General features: G+C 46.6%; 1 protein-coding gene across 1 annotated transcript in view; it reads left to right on the plus strand.

The window, feature by feature from the left end:
• The window catches only part of LOC134945224 (BOS complex subunit NOMO3-like), a 180,871-nt gene extending 166,380 nt beyond the window's left edge, over positions 1-14,491 (plus strand). Inside the window, exons 29-31 of the mRNA XM_063934381.1 lie at positions 9,631-9,750; positions 10,892-10,984; positions 13,981-14,491. Coding sequence (XP_063790451.1) covers positions 9,631-9,750; positions 10,892-10,984; positions 13,981-14,112 — 345 coding nt within the window. The 3' untranslated portion in view covers positions 14,113-14,491. The remainder of the gene's footprint in view (positions 1-9,630; positions 9,751-10,891; positions 10,985-13,980) is intronic.
• Positions 14,492-14,856: the final 365 nt, after the last annotated feature.

The following is a 14,856-nucleotide window of genomic DNA, read 5'->3' on the forward strand; positions in this document are numbered from 1 at the left end:
CAGTGTAAGAGTCAGACCTCAGTTCTGAAATAAATAAATCCTCCTTCATTGTGTGGGCTAACACATAAAGTATACACTCCATGTTCAGTCATTTGTGTCATTGTTAGAGCAAAGCCCTATCATCTCTTTATTGGTTGCTGAAGACAGCAGCCTATCCATTCTATGGGACCTAATGACAACACTGGTAGGAGGTACATCGTACATCTCATATATTTTATTACTCACCTAGCCAATTTACAGTTTTCTCTTACGTCCTAGAGGATGCTGGGGACTCCAAAAGGACCATGGGGTATAGACGGGATCCGCAGGAGACATGGGCACTTTAAGACTTTAAATGGGTGTGAACTGGCTCCTCCCTCTATGCCCCTCCTCCAGACCTCAGTTAGTTAGATTCTGTGCCCAGAGAGACTGGACACTCACAGGGGAGCTCTCCCGAGTTTCTCTGTAAAAAATACTTTTGTTAGGTTTTTTATGTTCAGGGAGCACTGCTGGCAACAGGCTCCCTGCATCGTGGGACTGAGGGAAGAGAAGCAGACCTACTTCTGTGAGTTCAAAGGCTCTGCATCTTAGGCTACTGGACACCATTAGCTCCAGAGGGTGCGATCACTTTGTGCACCTAGCTGCTCGTTCCCGGAGCCGCGCCGTCACCCCCCTCACAGAGCCAGAAGATATAAGCCGGGTGAGTATTACGAAGAAAAGAAGACTTCAGTGACGGCAGAAGACTTCAGTACTGAGGTACCGCGCAGTGGTCGCGCTGCGCGCCATGCTCCCACACACACATACGGCGGCACTTGCAGGGCGCAGGGGGGGCGCCCTGGGCAGCATGTTACTGAAGTGGAACACTGGCTAAAAATGTATATTAGAAGTGCCTAGGCACTAAATATAGCCCCCCGCCAGTATAAACATTTTTGAATTTGAGCTGGACTACAGCGTGCCGGTGAGGGGGCGTGGCTTAGCCGTCTCCGCTTACCAGCGCCATTTTCTCATCACATGGATCTGCAGAGACGCTGGCCCGGACTTCTCCGCACGTCTGCACAAGTAACAGGGTGCAAAATGGGGGTGGGGGGGGGGGGGACAGTAAATTGGTGCTACTATCATTTGTTGTAAGAGCGCAAACAGGTCTGAGGCAGTGTGTAAAAAGTCTCAGTACCGGAATAGGCGCTGGGGTGTGTGCTGGTAAACTCCCTCTGTCTCTCTCTCTAACAGGCTTTCCGTGGGTCTGTCCCCTATAGCCAGTGTGTTGGTGCGTGTCGGTACGTGTGTGTCGACATGTCTGAGGCTGAGTGCTCCTCCCCGGAGGAAGTTGCAGTGGGGGCGGATAAGGCGCTGTGAGTGACTCTGTCGGCACCGCCGACTGCTGATTGGGTCGATATGTTGAGTACGTTGAATGCAAATGTGGCGTTATTGACTAAAAGGCTGGATAAATCTGATTCTCAGACCCAAACATGGAGGAAATCCATGGAGGATGCCTTGTCTCAGGTCCAGACCCCCTCAGGGTCACAAAAGCGTTCATTTACCCAGATGGCTGATACTGATTCCGACACGGACTCTGACTCCAGTGTCGACTATAGTGAAGCCAGTTTAAATCCGAAACTGGTTAAGAGTATTCAGTACATGATTGTGGCAATTAAAGACGTTTTACATATTACAGAAGTCCCTATTATTCCTGATGCCAGGGTTTGTTTGTATAAGGGTAAAAAACCTGAGGTGACGTTTCCCCCCTCTCATGAGCTGAACACTCTTTGTGAAAAAGCTTGGGAATCTCCTGACAAAAGGTGGCAGATTCCCAAAAGAATTCTAATGGCATATCCATTCCCCTCTGCGGACAGGGAAAAGTGGGAGTCATCCCCCCAATGTGGACAAGGCTCTGTTGCGGCTGTCCAAAAAGGTGGCGCTTCCGTCTCCTGATACGGCAGCCTTAAAGGACCCTGCGGATCGTTAGCAGGAAACTACCTTAAAATCCATTTATGTCACTACGGGTGCGATGCTCCGACCTGCCGTGGCATCGGCATGGGTGAGTAGCGCTATTGGTAAGTGGGCAGATAACTTGGCATCTGACATGGATACCCTGGATAGGGATAGCATTCTTTTGACTCTCGGTTATATCAGGGACGCTGCAGCTTACCTAAAGATGCGGCGAGGGATATTGGCCTCTTGGGATCAAGGGCCAATGCCATGGCAGTCTCGGCCAGGAGAGCACTGTGGATTCATCAATGGAATGCTGATGCCGACTCTAAGAAAGCTATGGAGGCTCTCCCGTATAAAGGTGGTGTCTTGTTTGGTGACGACCTCGATGATCTGGTGTCTACGGCTACCGCGGGTAAGTCATCATTTCTTCCTTATGTTCCTGCACAACAGAAAAAGACTCCTCACTATCAGATGCAGTCCTTTCGGCCCAATAAATACAAAAAAAGAAGAGGGTCGTCCTTCCTTGCCTCTAAAGGTAGAGGAAGGGGAAAAAGGTCACCTGCTGTGGCAGGTTCCCAGGAGCAGAAGTCCTCCCCGGCTTCTGCCAAGTCCACCGCATGACGCTGGGGCTCCTCTACGGGAGTCCGTACCAGTGGGGGCACGTCTCCAAATCTTCAGTCAGGTCTGGTTTCATTCGGGCCTGGATCCTTGGGTGTTAGAAATAGTGTCCCTAGGGTACAAACTGGAGTTTCAAGACGTGCCCCCCCACCGATTTTTCAAATCAGCCTTGCCAGTTTCTCTGCCAGAAAGGGAAGTAGTGTGCACTGCAATACAAAAGCTGTGTCAACAGCGTGTCATTGTCACGGTGCCCCCGTCACAATGGGGAGAAGGGTTTTATTCGAGCCTATTTGTCGTCCCAAAGCCGGATGGCTCAGTCAGACCGATCCTGAACCTAAAATCCCTCAATCTATATTTGAAAAGTTTCAAGTTCAAGATGGAATCTCTTCGAGCAGTGATCGCCAGTCTGGTAGGGGGGGATTTTATGGCGTCAGTCGACATCAAGGATGCCTACTTACATGTCCCAATATATCTTCCACATCAAGCTTTCCTGAGGTTTGCTGTTCAGGATTGTCATTACCAATTTCAGACGTTGCCGTTTGGTCTTTCCACGGCTCCGAGGGTTTTCACCAAAGTAATGGCGGAAATAATGGTGCTCCTACGCAAGCAGGGTGTCACAATTATCCAGTACTTGGACGATCTCCTGATAAAGGCGAGATCAAGGGAGCAGTTGCTAAGAAACGTTGTGCTCTCCCTGACAGTTCTGCAACAACATGGTTGGATCCTAAATTTGCCAAGGTCACAGTTGATTCCGACAACACGGCTGTCTTTCTTGGGCATGATCCTGGACACGGAACTGCAGAGAGTGTTTCTCCCAGCAGAAAAAGCTATGGAAATCCAGACCATGGTCAAGGAGATTCTGAAACCGGCAAGAGTGTTGATTCATCAATGCACTTGGGTGCTGGGGAAGATGGTTGCAGCTTACGAAGCCATTCCGTTTGGCAGGTTTCATGCCCGGGTATTTCAGTGGGACCTGTTGGACAAGTGGTCCGGGTCTCACCTGCACATGCACCGGAAAATAAGCCTATCTTCCAGGACCAGAATCTCTCTCCTGTGGTGGCTTCACAGGTCTCACCGCCAAGAGGGACGCAGGTTCGGGGTCCAGGATTGGGTCCTGGTGACCACGGATGCAAGCCTCCGGGGCTGGGGAGCAGTCACACACGGAAAAATTTTCCAGGGAAAATGATCAAGCCAGGAAACTTGTCTGCACATAAACGTTCTGGAATTAAGAGCCATCTACAATGGCCTTCTACAAGCGGAACACCTTCTTCGCGGACTGCCTATCCTGATTCAGTCGGACAACGTAACAGCAGTGGCGTACATAAACCGCCAGGGGGGAACAAAGAGCAGAGCGGCGATGGCGGAGGCCACAAAAGTTCTTCGCTGGGCGGAAAAACATGTAAGCGCTCGGTCAGCGGTCTTCCTTCCGGGCGTGGACAACTGGAAAGCAGATTTCCTCAGCCCTGGTAACTCCGTGGGTGTATCAGTCGGTATATGTGTTCCCTCCACTTCCACTCATTCCAAAAGTGATAAGGATCATAAGAAGAACAAGGGTTCGGGCGATACTCGTTGTTCCAGATTGGCCACGGAGGGCCTGGTATCTTCAGGAATTACTCATAGGAGATCCCTGGCCTCTTCCTCTGAGAGAGGATCTGTTACTGCAAGGGCCGTGCGTGTTCCAGGACTTACCTAGCTCGCAAGGGTATTCCGAGGGAAGTCATCCCCACTCTGCTTAAGGCTAGAAAGGAGGTTACGGCAAAGCATTATCACCGTATTTGGAGAAAGTAGGTGTCTTGGTGTGAATCCAAGAAGGCTCCTACGGAAGAATTTCAGCTGGGTCGTTTCCTCCATTTTTTGCAGGCAGGTGTGGATGCGGGCCTAAAATTAGGCTCCATTAAAGTGCAGATTTCGGCCTTATCTATTTTCTTTCAAAAAGAATTGGCCGCCCTTCCAGAGGTTCAGACTTTCGTGAAAGGAGTGCTGCGCATCCAACCTCCGTTTGTGGCACCATGGGACCTTGACGTGGTGTTGCAATTTCTTATGTCACACTGGTTTGAACCTTTGCGAAAGGTTGAGTTGAAATTTCTCACTTGGAAAGTGCTCATGCTTTTGGCCTTGGTGTCCGCAAGGCGGGTGTCGAAATTAGCGGCCTTGTCTCACAAGAGCCCCTATTTGATATTCCATGTGGATAGAGCGGAATTGAGAACTCGTCAACAATTTCTGCCAAAGGTGGTTTCTTCGTTTCACATAAACCAACCTGTTGTGGTGCCTGTGGCTACGGAAGCCTTGGCTGATTCAAAGTCTCTCGATGTAGTTAGAGCTTTGAAAATTTATGTCGCCAGAACGGCTCAGATTAGGAAATCAGAGGCTCTGTTTGTCCTATATGCTCCCAACAAAATTGGGGCTCCTGCTTCCAAGCAGACTATTGCACGCTGGATCTGTAATACGATTCGGCATGCTCATTCTATGGCTGGATTGCCGTTACCGAAGTCGGTGAAGGCCCATTCTACCAGGAAGGTGAGCTCATCTTGGGCGGCTGCCCGAGGAGTCTCGGCGCTTCAACTTTGCCGAGCAGCTACTTGGTCGGGTTCAAACACGTTTGCTAAGTTCTATAAGTTTGATACCCTGGCTGTTGAGGACTTCATGTTTGCTCAATCGGTTCTGCAGAGTCGTCCGCACTCTCCCGCCCGGTCTGGAGCTTTGGTATAAACCCCATGGTCCTTTTGGAGTCCCCAGCATCCTCTAGGATGTAAGAGAAAATAGGTTATTAATACCTACCAGTAAATCCTTTTCTCCTAGTCCGTAGAGGATGCTGGGCGCCCGTCCCTGTGCGGACTGTATTTGCAGTAGTGTTGATTGTTATTGCGTCTGTCACACAGAGGTTGTGTATCGGTTATGTTCATGCTGTTAGCTGGTATTTCTTAAAAGCCATGTTGTACGGTGTGTTGTGGTGTGAGCTGGTATGTATCTCACCTTTAGTTAACAAAAATACTTTTCCTCGAAATGTCCGTCTCCCTGGGCACAGTTCCTATAACTGAGGTCTGGGGGAGGGGCATAGAGGGAGGAGCCAGTTCACACCCATTTAAAGTCTTAAAGTGCCTATGTCTCCTGCGGATCCTGTTTATACCCAATGTTCCTTTTGGAGTCCCCAGCATCCTCTACGGACTAGGAAAAAAGGATTTACCGGTAGGTATTAAAATCCTATTAACCTAGTTCCACCCACAGGCGATGAATATATGTTTAGAAAAGGTGTTGTACAGTTTTTAAATCCACAACCAAATTGTAAGAGATGAAGATGTGAGCATCGACTTTCCTACTTTCTCAGTGGGCCTAATTCAGACCTGATCACTGCTGTGTGTTTTCGCACACCGGGCGATCAGGTCTGAACTGCGCAGCGCTGGCACCGCAGTGCGGCAGTGCATGCCAGAGATGCGATCGGCATCTCTGCCCAGCGATCGCCTCTGCCTGATTGACAGGCAGAGGCGGTCGCTGGGCGGGCTGGTGGCGTTTGTCCGGACAACGGGCCGCGGCGGCTGCATGACGTCACACGCAGCTGCTGTGACCCAGGAAGCGTCGAGTAGCTGCGCTGGTAGGGAGCTACTCATCAGGTACAAAAGCATCACCGCTGTGCAATGCTTTTGTACCTGTGCGAGGGGAGTTTGAGCCAGACATGCGGGGCAGACTAGCCCTGTGCTTGGGCGTCCTCCCACATCTTCGATCAGGTCTGAATTGGGCCCAATGTGCTTTTTTTCTGTTGCTGCTTTTAAAGGCATAAAAAAATTACATTTATTTTTTTTGCACATATTAACAGCAGCATCTGATTCTCTAGATTTGCAATTACTAATGTAGGTTTGTGTATTGAAGAGGAGCAAACTTAATGTTATAATGGCAAATTGGCTTTAGACTTGAACAAAATATTATGAATATTAACATAGAAACATAGAATTTGACGGCTGATAAGAACCACTTGGCCCATCTAGTCTGCCCCTTTTTTATCCTTTAGGTAATCTCAACCCTTTTTGAACCTTAATTCTTTGTAAGGATATTAGTACAGGTTGAGTATCCCTTATCCAAAATGCTTGGGACCTGAAGTATTTTGGATATCTGATTTTTCCGTATTTTGGAATAATTGCATCCCATAATGATATATCATGGCGATGGGACCCAAGTATAAGCACAGAATGCATTTATGATTCATATACACCTTATACACACAGCCTGAAGGTAATTTTAGCCAATATTTTTAAGAACTGTGTACATACATACAATTCATTAATGTTTCATATACACCTTATACACACAGCCTGAAGGTCATTTAATACAATATTTTTAATAACTGTGTGTATTAAACAAACTTTGTGTACATTGAGCCATCAGAAAACAAAGGTTTCACTTTCTCACTCTCGCTCCAAAAATTCCGTATTTCTGAATATTTGGAAATGGGATACTCAACCTGTATACTATAAATGTTTAGTACATTTTTCTTCTATAGGGGTAAATGTAATATAGCGGCACGGATCATTACTGAGGTGAAGCAGGAAGGGATATCGACGAGATGTACTAATATCTTGTCTGTGCTCCCCCTCCGGCGATGTCCCCCGAGCACACAGCGCCTAAGCTCAGTGCTGAAGCGCTTTGGCTCCCTGTCCCGGCCGGCTCCAGTGCGCCAGCGCGGGATCTCGCTACTCACGCGAGAATCCCTGCACACTACGGAGCCGGGAACCCGCCACAGCCAGGGACAGCTCTGTCCCTGCTGTGGTCTGTGAGCATCACCACCTGCAGCTGTCGAAATTGACAGCTGCAGTTGTCTGAACAGTCATCGATGCTGACCGTTGATACATTGCCCACGCTTATCGGCATGCTATCTTTTAGACACCCCTTCCTTCATACATCAGGGAGTAACGATCCGCCTTCAGCATTTAAGCCAGGTACACAATAGACGATATTGATGTGCCCGATTCCGACACATCGTTCACTATATCATCTTGTATGTATGTTCTATGTCGCTGACGATGCGTCGTAAGCGACCTCTTCCGTTGGACCGACATGCAGTGAATGCAGCATGGCCTCCACTTCCCCTCGCCGCTGCTGGATGCCTTCGCTGATGATATCGTGCTGGCTACACAGCGTTTAATGTGTACCCAACATAAATCATTCACATAGGATGGCGGAAATAAACAGACATCATGCACATGTGCACAAGACCCAAGGTTTCCCAGCACAACATTGCACAGAGCATCACACTGTCTCCACCGGCTTACCTTCTTCCCATAGTCCATCCTAGTCAGGGGCTGGCTGGCAATTTAGGGGCAAATGAAATCAAGTGACCCCTGCATATATCCCCGATTGCCCCCCCCCCCCCCCACCTCATAGCTGTCTCTCATTACCCCTCTCCATAGACCTCTCTCTATAGAGGGGAGGGGGGCAGGGGGGGGGGGGGGGTGGAGCGTAGACACATATTCCAGACGAGGCAAGATTCTCCCAGTCCCACAGACTTTTTGTTCTCTCTCAGGCTGCTCCTGCAGTGTCTTTGCCCAGTCATACAAGGGGAGGGAACACGCACTGCCTTGTTACACACCGGGCACCTCCCCCGTCCTAACACACCTCTAATAGGCTGTCGGCTCCCACGCACCACTTCATCGAGCAACTCACAGTAGTCACAGCAGCCGTCATGGGCTTTGTAATTAATCTTTTACTGCTCAGGGTCTAAACTACAAATCCCATGCCACTCGTCTTCCTTCTCCAGCTCGCCAAGTGCCTTGGACTTGGCTAACAGCTGACTGTATGGGACTGTTATCGTCACTCTTAATCCACCACTGGTGGGAGTTTCGCGACATTATGGTGTGCCTGTACTCACAAGGCACCCCCTACGCACATGCCTATGCCTTTCACAGTATTCCCCTCTCTTCAATGGCCACCTCTTCTTTAATGTGTACCTCCCCATGCCTACTTCCCGCAGTATCCCCTCCACCTTCAAAGTACACCTCTCACAGCACTGCCCCTCTTCAGTGTCCCCCTCTCGCTGCTCTCCACCCCCCCCCCCCTTCAATGACCATCTCTTGTAGCACTCACCACCACCACCTTCTAAGTCCACCTCTCACAGCAGCCCCCTTCAATGTCCACCTCGTGCCCTTCAGTGTACACCCCCACCCCTCCCTTTAATAACCATTTCAAAGCACCAACATTCCCCCCCATTACCACCTCCAGAACCTTTAATTACTACACCACAGCACTCCCCTCATCCCCTTAAATGTCCACCTTGCTCCCCTTAACTGTGGTCAGGTCTCCTGGCTCTTTTTGCTTGGCAGCATGTGACTAGCTCAGCTTCCCGATAGAGAAGCGCAGCCTGATGTGACATACTGATATCATGAGTCACATGTGTGGTTGCATCTGCATATCCTGCTGAGTGAGCCTGAGAAAGGAGCTTTGGGAGATGGACCTACCTGGTGGGAGGTTAGGTTTAGGCACTGTGGGGAAGAGTTAGGGTTATGCTGCGGAGCAGGGGGGTGTTAGGTTTACGCACCACCGAAGGAAGGATAGGGTCAAGCATTAACGGGGGGAGGTTAGGGTTAGGCTGTGGGAGGGGTATAGGATACGGGGAAACACTCTTACCCCAATGCCGCCCCCCTCGGGATTGCAACTATTGGGATGTCGGCGTCGGTAATTCATACTGACCCCTTAAAACACGTACTATATATAAAGGTGCTTACACACTAGTCTATTTTGAGCCCAAAGTAGCTCACTTTTGTCGTTTTGAGCTCAAAATCTCCTAGTGTGCATGGCCGGGCTCCCACATCATCGCTTGCCATCGCCATCCGTCGGCCTGTTTTACCGGCCGAATGAACCACTTTCGACAGTCTCCTACTGTGGAAAGTGGTTCACTCCCGTGAAAATCGCCCAGCGATGTTCACATCATCGCTGTGCATACACACTGGGCAAAAACGTCCAGTGTGTGTGCACCTTTACACAGTGCTCTTTTTGTAAATATGTAATGTGAGTGACTGGTGCATTTTACTCTTATCATACAATAACTAACATACTAATGCAAATATACAGATAAATAATAATTTACTTCTCGCTTTTTTCCCTCTTAATCCTTATTAGACGTATGTTGTGCAGCTGGATTCCACCCTACCCAAGTCTCAGTATGACTACACCCTGCCCCAGATTTCCTTCAGCACGCAGGGATACCACAAACACATCACTCTGACATTCAACCCTACGGTAAGTCTTGCATCATTATTCCTATTTCATCATCCTTTGTTTTCTGGAAAGCATTACTGTTTCCATTAGTCACATATGCTCATTGTACAAACATAACACCAACCCATCTCTCTGATGGGTTTAGTATGAAATACCTACAATCAAAATCCCAACAGCAATTGACTGGCATTTTTTATTGTAGGTTAATTGACTGCATCCCTCTCTGATCTGTAGCAGTCTGGAGTTATTACACTGACATGTCTTCTGTCATTGATATGTTGAGGCTCTGACCTTCTAGGTCAGGGATGGGGAACTTTCGGCCCTCCAGCTGTTCTTGAACTACACATCCCAGCATGCCTTGCAACGGTTTCAGCATGGCCAAATAGCAAAACTGTAGCAAGGCATGCTGGTATGTGTAGTTCAACAATAGCTAGAGGGCCGAAGGTCCCCAACCCCTGTTCTAGGTAATCTGCTGTCAGTCTGACACCCCTTCAGTCCTGGTTTATATTTTCCAGTTAATCTCATCAAGAACAAATGCAGTTGGCACTTTTGTGACTAGACCAATAGTCACCAATTTGTCACTAACTTTTAAATATATTAGGTTACTTATTAAACTTTTATTGATTTTAAGCAGGGTAGTATAGGGTACAGAAGTAGAAACGGGAATGGGAGGGAATGGAAATAAATGGGGTGGAGGGGTGGAGACAACAGATACATAAAAAGTCAAATAGAGGCCAAAAAGGCCTTACAGTCACAGCAGCTCAAATGCAGGTAATCAGGAATACACGTGTTTAGAGAAGCAAAACATGAGATGGTACAAGAAGTGTGATTTGGTAATAATTCGTAATGGATATATAACGTTGTGCCTCTATACCAGAGGTTCTCAAACTCGGTCCTCAGGACCCCACACAGTGCATGTTTTGCAGGTCTCCTCACAGAATCGCAAGTGAAATAATTAGCTCCACCTGTGGACCTTTTAAAAAGTGTCAGTGAGTAATTAATTCACCTGTGCACCTGCTGGGTTACCTGCAAAACATGCACTGTGTGGGCTCCCGAGGACTGAGTTTGAGAACCTCTGCTCTATACACTGTCTCCACACACACACACACCTACCTTTATTTATGGGATTTATCTTTATGGCATCCTTTTGTTTTATATGCAGAGAAAACTACCTGAGCAAGATGTTGTCCAGGGCTCATATCTTGCACTTCCTTTGACCCTGCTGCTGTTATTTGCCGGTTACAAGTATGACAAGGTAACTGCGTCCTCTCTGCTGAGGTTTGTGATTGGTAGCACAATCATTGTACATAGGCAGCCAGTGATTGCAGAGTCCATGGCTTTTCAGCAGCCTGAGTTGTAGGGGCATTGTGACATTCCTATCATTACAGGACTGTTGCTTCTCTGCTTGCCAGTATACTGTTGCCATCCTTGCCATGTGGAAACTGTTTTAACACCAAGCCTATTGCACTCATTGGCAGCAAAAAATAACATTGAAGCCTCACTGAGCCTTAACGAATACGTACAAATTGTTTAATTAAAGCCTAAATTTTAAAGCTCTCCTAATCCTATGTAATAAAAGGCTAACGCTTCACCTCTATGGGGGAATTAGTGTTTTGTGCGCTGGCGGCCACTAGATGGCGTCCGACAGAGCAAGTCAATTGTTGCTCCACTCGGGCACGCACAGCCGCCAGCGCTGACATTACTGTTATGCTGTTCTGTCATTTGGACGGTCTGGTAACTAGTAGAAGGATAATTCTTTACTAATATGTAGTTCCAATTCTTTATTAGTTACCGCATGTTTTGCTTCCCCCTTGTGGCTCTGTCTTCCACTTGTTGCAGTGTGCCCTTTGTAGACAGTGATTGCCAGTTTCATTAGTTGCGTTCCTGTCTGCTACAGCCTCGCAGTGCTTATTGACCATATCCACTGATACATTTGTAGTACACTGTATTTCACCACTGCGATACTGCAGGAGTGAGGATCAATATGCAATCTGCCAGCACTTTTATGTGGTCATTCTAGGCAACTAGTACATACACAAGCTTAGCCAGTTATTACAGGGGGCTTCATCCCGTGCTCTAACTAAAGAAGCATTACAGCAAAGTGAATGTTACGGTAGAGTTTTCCTTATTAGTATGGCTCTGGTTTTGCTAAAACTGGAATCGTCCTTTAAGGCAGGCTACTGAGTCCGCGTACAATTTGATGTTGAGGTTTTTTATTTCTTTTTATAACTGACTGGTTGGGGAGTTTGCAATTTAGTGTAGGCCATCAAAGCAAACAAATCTGCCCTTCGTTTCTGGTCAGACTATAAAATGCAAGTAATAGATGACTGCACTTTCCTGAAACTGTAGGGTCTAGTTGGATACACTGTAGCAGTAATTTCTCATTACGAGACTGACCTTTTAGTGTATTGATGGTAATTGCTTAGCAGCCTGAAAAATGGCCACTGTATTTCTATGGTCTCATTACATAAGAAGCCTGATATGCCAGTGAGATCTGCGGAACTATCCGTCACGCTTTCTTTACCCGACATGTGTAAATAGTTTTTGGCTGAAGAATGGGCTGGACTGCCAGGCATTGCAAAGTCGGAAAAGATCCAACTCTGAGTTTTATGTGCTTTTTTATTTCCTTACTATTTGAGAGCATTTTACTTTTTATTGCATTGGTTTAAGCGGTTTTTTTTTTTTTTTTTTTTGTCCTGCATTAAGGTAGCGATCACTAATCCCACACTCCGCCTATACATAATTACAGGAGTCCCATCCAGTTTCCACACTGATCAGAATTGAAGCATGATTTACTATACTTAGCTTTATGGTAACCCTTTCGTTGCCAGCGTACCTCAGGGAGGTAATAGGACCATACTTGTTTGTGGTCCGTGATAGCCGCCTACAGTCCACCCCCAAAATAGGCAATGGGCGTTTGGGATTATGACAGAGACCTTTAATAGCAGGTTGCATATCTGCAATTGAAAAAGGCTGTAGTTCAGCAAAGATGACATAATCTACGGTACGGTAAAATATTTAAGCAGCTCCCAAAAAAATGCTTTAGAGACAGGTTTATTGTGGGCTAATTTCTATAGATAGAACTCTTGAAAATTTACATATATCAGTGGCCCGAACACCAATGTGTATTTAAGAGTGGCGGGCATGAACCCTCCATATTCTCCTGATTAGGTATGGTAGAGATTGTTCACCTTTTAAAATCATTCCCAAATTAACATTGTCTGATGCATCCCAAAGAAATATAATGGACAATAGTGGTTAGCATTGCTGTCTCACAGCACTGGGGTCATTGGTTCACTTCTAACCAGGCTGTGTGTGTGGAGTTTTTATGTTCTCCTATGTTTGCATGGTTTCCTTCTACGTGATACATCTTGTCACTTTGGGTACATACTGGTGATGATAAGACTTCCGAGTTCATGACCCGGGAGTCCTTCTGCACATCCGCCGTGTGACGTACGCCACAGGGGATGCTGGGTGAGATACGATTTGATCCCTCTCAGAGGAAAATTGCAAAGAGAAGCCCATAGACTTCTATTGGGCAGCGTTGCCCACTGGGTCCAATCTCCAGAAAGTATTGCATTCCGGAGTTTGGTGTATATGGGAAATTCAGTCAGAACTCGATAACAGCGATTTTTAGATGCTTTTTCCTTTAAATACATCCCGCCCTTAGTAATTATAAGGTCCACTCTGGCAGCTCCATTGTCCTCTGTTAGTGCTGTCTAATATGTAAACACTATAAGGAAAACACTGTTCTTTTATATCATGGGTCTTCAACCAGCTGCTGTGAAACTACATATCCCAGAATGCCCTGCCACAGTTTTGCTATTACGGTATGCTAAAACTGAGGCAGGGTATGCTGGGATGTGTAGTTCCACAGCAGCTGGAGGGTCGCAGGTTGAAGACCCATGCTTTATATAGTACTGTAGTATAATCATGTATGATTTATGTAATCTCCTTACCACTGCATCACCTAGCCAATGTCAGATTACAGAGCTTTCCATATTCTAAATGGAGTATCGACAGATAATTTTTATTTTTTTATTTTGTAGAATGTAAGTAGTTAAACAACCGTTCACCTGTTTTGATTAACAAAGCTAATTTTTTTTATTCAAGGTTCTTTTTTTAAAGTAATAGAGTCTGAAGTTTTAAGACCAGTAAATAGAAGCGATGAGTAATCACAGTGGAGGTAGACATTTTTATTATAGTCACCTGTCTAATAAAGTCATTATTTTCTCGTCTTCCCTTTGCCAGTTGGTTCCCCTGCTGCTGCAGCTGACAAGTCGTCTGCAAGGAGTACGGGCACTTGGACAGACAGGAGTTGACACTGGCAACCCAGAGGATGCAAAGAGACTTCAAAAAAGACAAAAGACACGGCGGACGTAAAGAAAAGGCATCATGGTGTGAAGTGACATTGACGTCATGCCTGGACCCTTGGGACATGTTATGGAAATGCTCCTTAGTTTGGAAGAAACTACAGACTATAAATACAGATTTACTAAAGCACATCATCTCCCCTTCCCCCTTTTTTTTTTCTTAATAAAATTTGTTTTGTACATTTGGGGTGTAAATAAACATTCTGCAGCCTGATTTATTTCGCAAATGAAAATTGACCACTTTTTTGTAATTTTTTTCCACTGGAAATAATTTATTTTTCGTTATCTCTGAAATATTTGATGACTGTTGAGACTAACACAAATTCATTTATCTGCATTACTGATTTCCCAAGGAAGCTAAATAAAAAGTGCTTTGTTTTGCCTTTTTACCTTGATGTGATGTTTCCAGTTTGTTTTCCCAAAAGTGTGAAACACCGTGCTCTGAGATCCCAGCATAAGGGCTTTTTCTGAGCTGGACATGTATTGTTCTTATGTAAAAATGAAGGTGATTAATATAATGTATGCGGTTCAGTTTAATCAAGTCTGTATTGTGGTTGTGCCAAAGCAGTGCTACTGAGTCTGAATCTATATATGAAGTGCTATGATGAAGCGGCTGCATGGGTTCAGTATGATATACCGGCGGCCAGAGTGCCGGCTGTCAGTATACAGACAATGGCATCCCGGCCGACAGCATGGCAAGCGCAGAGAGTCCCCTAGCGGGGTCGGTGGCTCGCTGCGCTCGCCACAGGTTCTA

This window comes from Pseudophryne corroboree, chromosome 7 (genome assembly GCF_028390025.1).
Source record: "Pseudophryne corroboree isolate aPseCor3 chromosome 7, aPseCor3.hap2, whole genome shotgun sequence".
Classification (NCBI taxonomy): Eukaryota; Metazoa; Chordata; class Amphibia; order Anura; family Myobatrachidae; genus Pseudophryne; species Pseudophryne corroboree.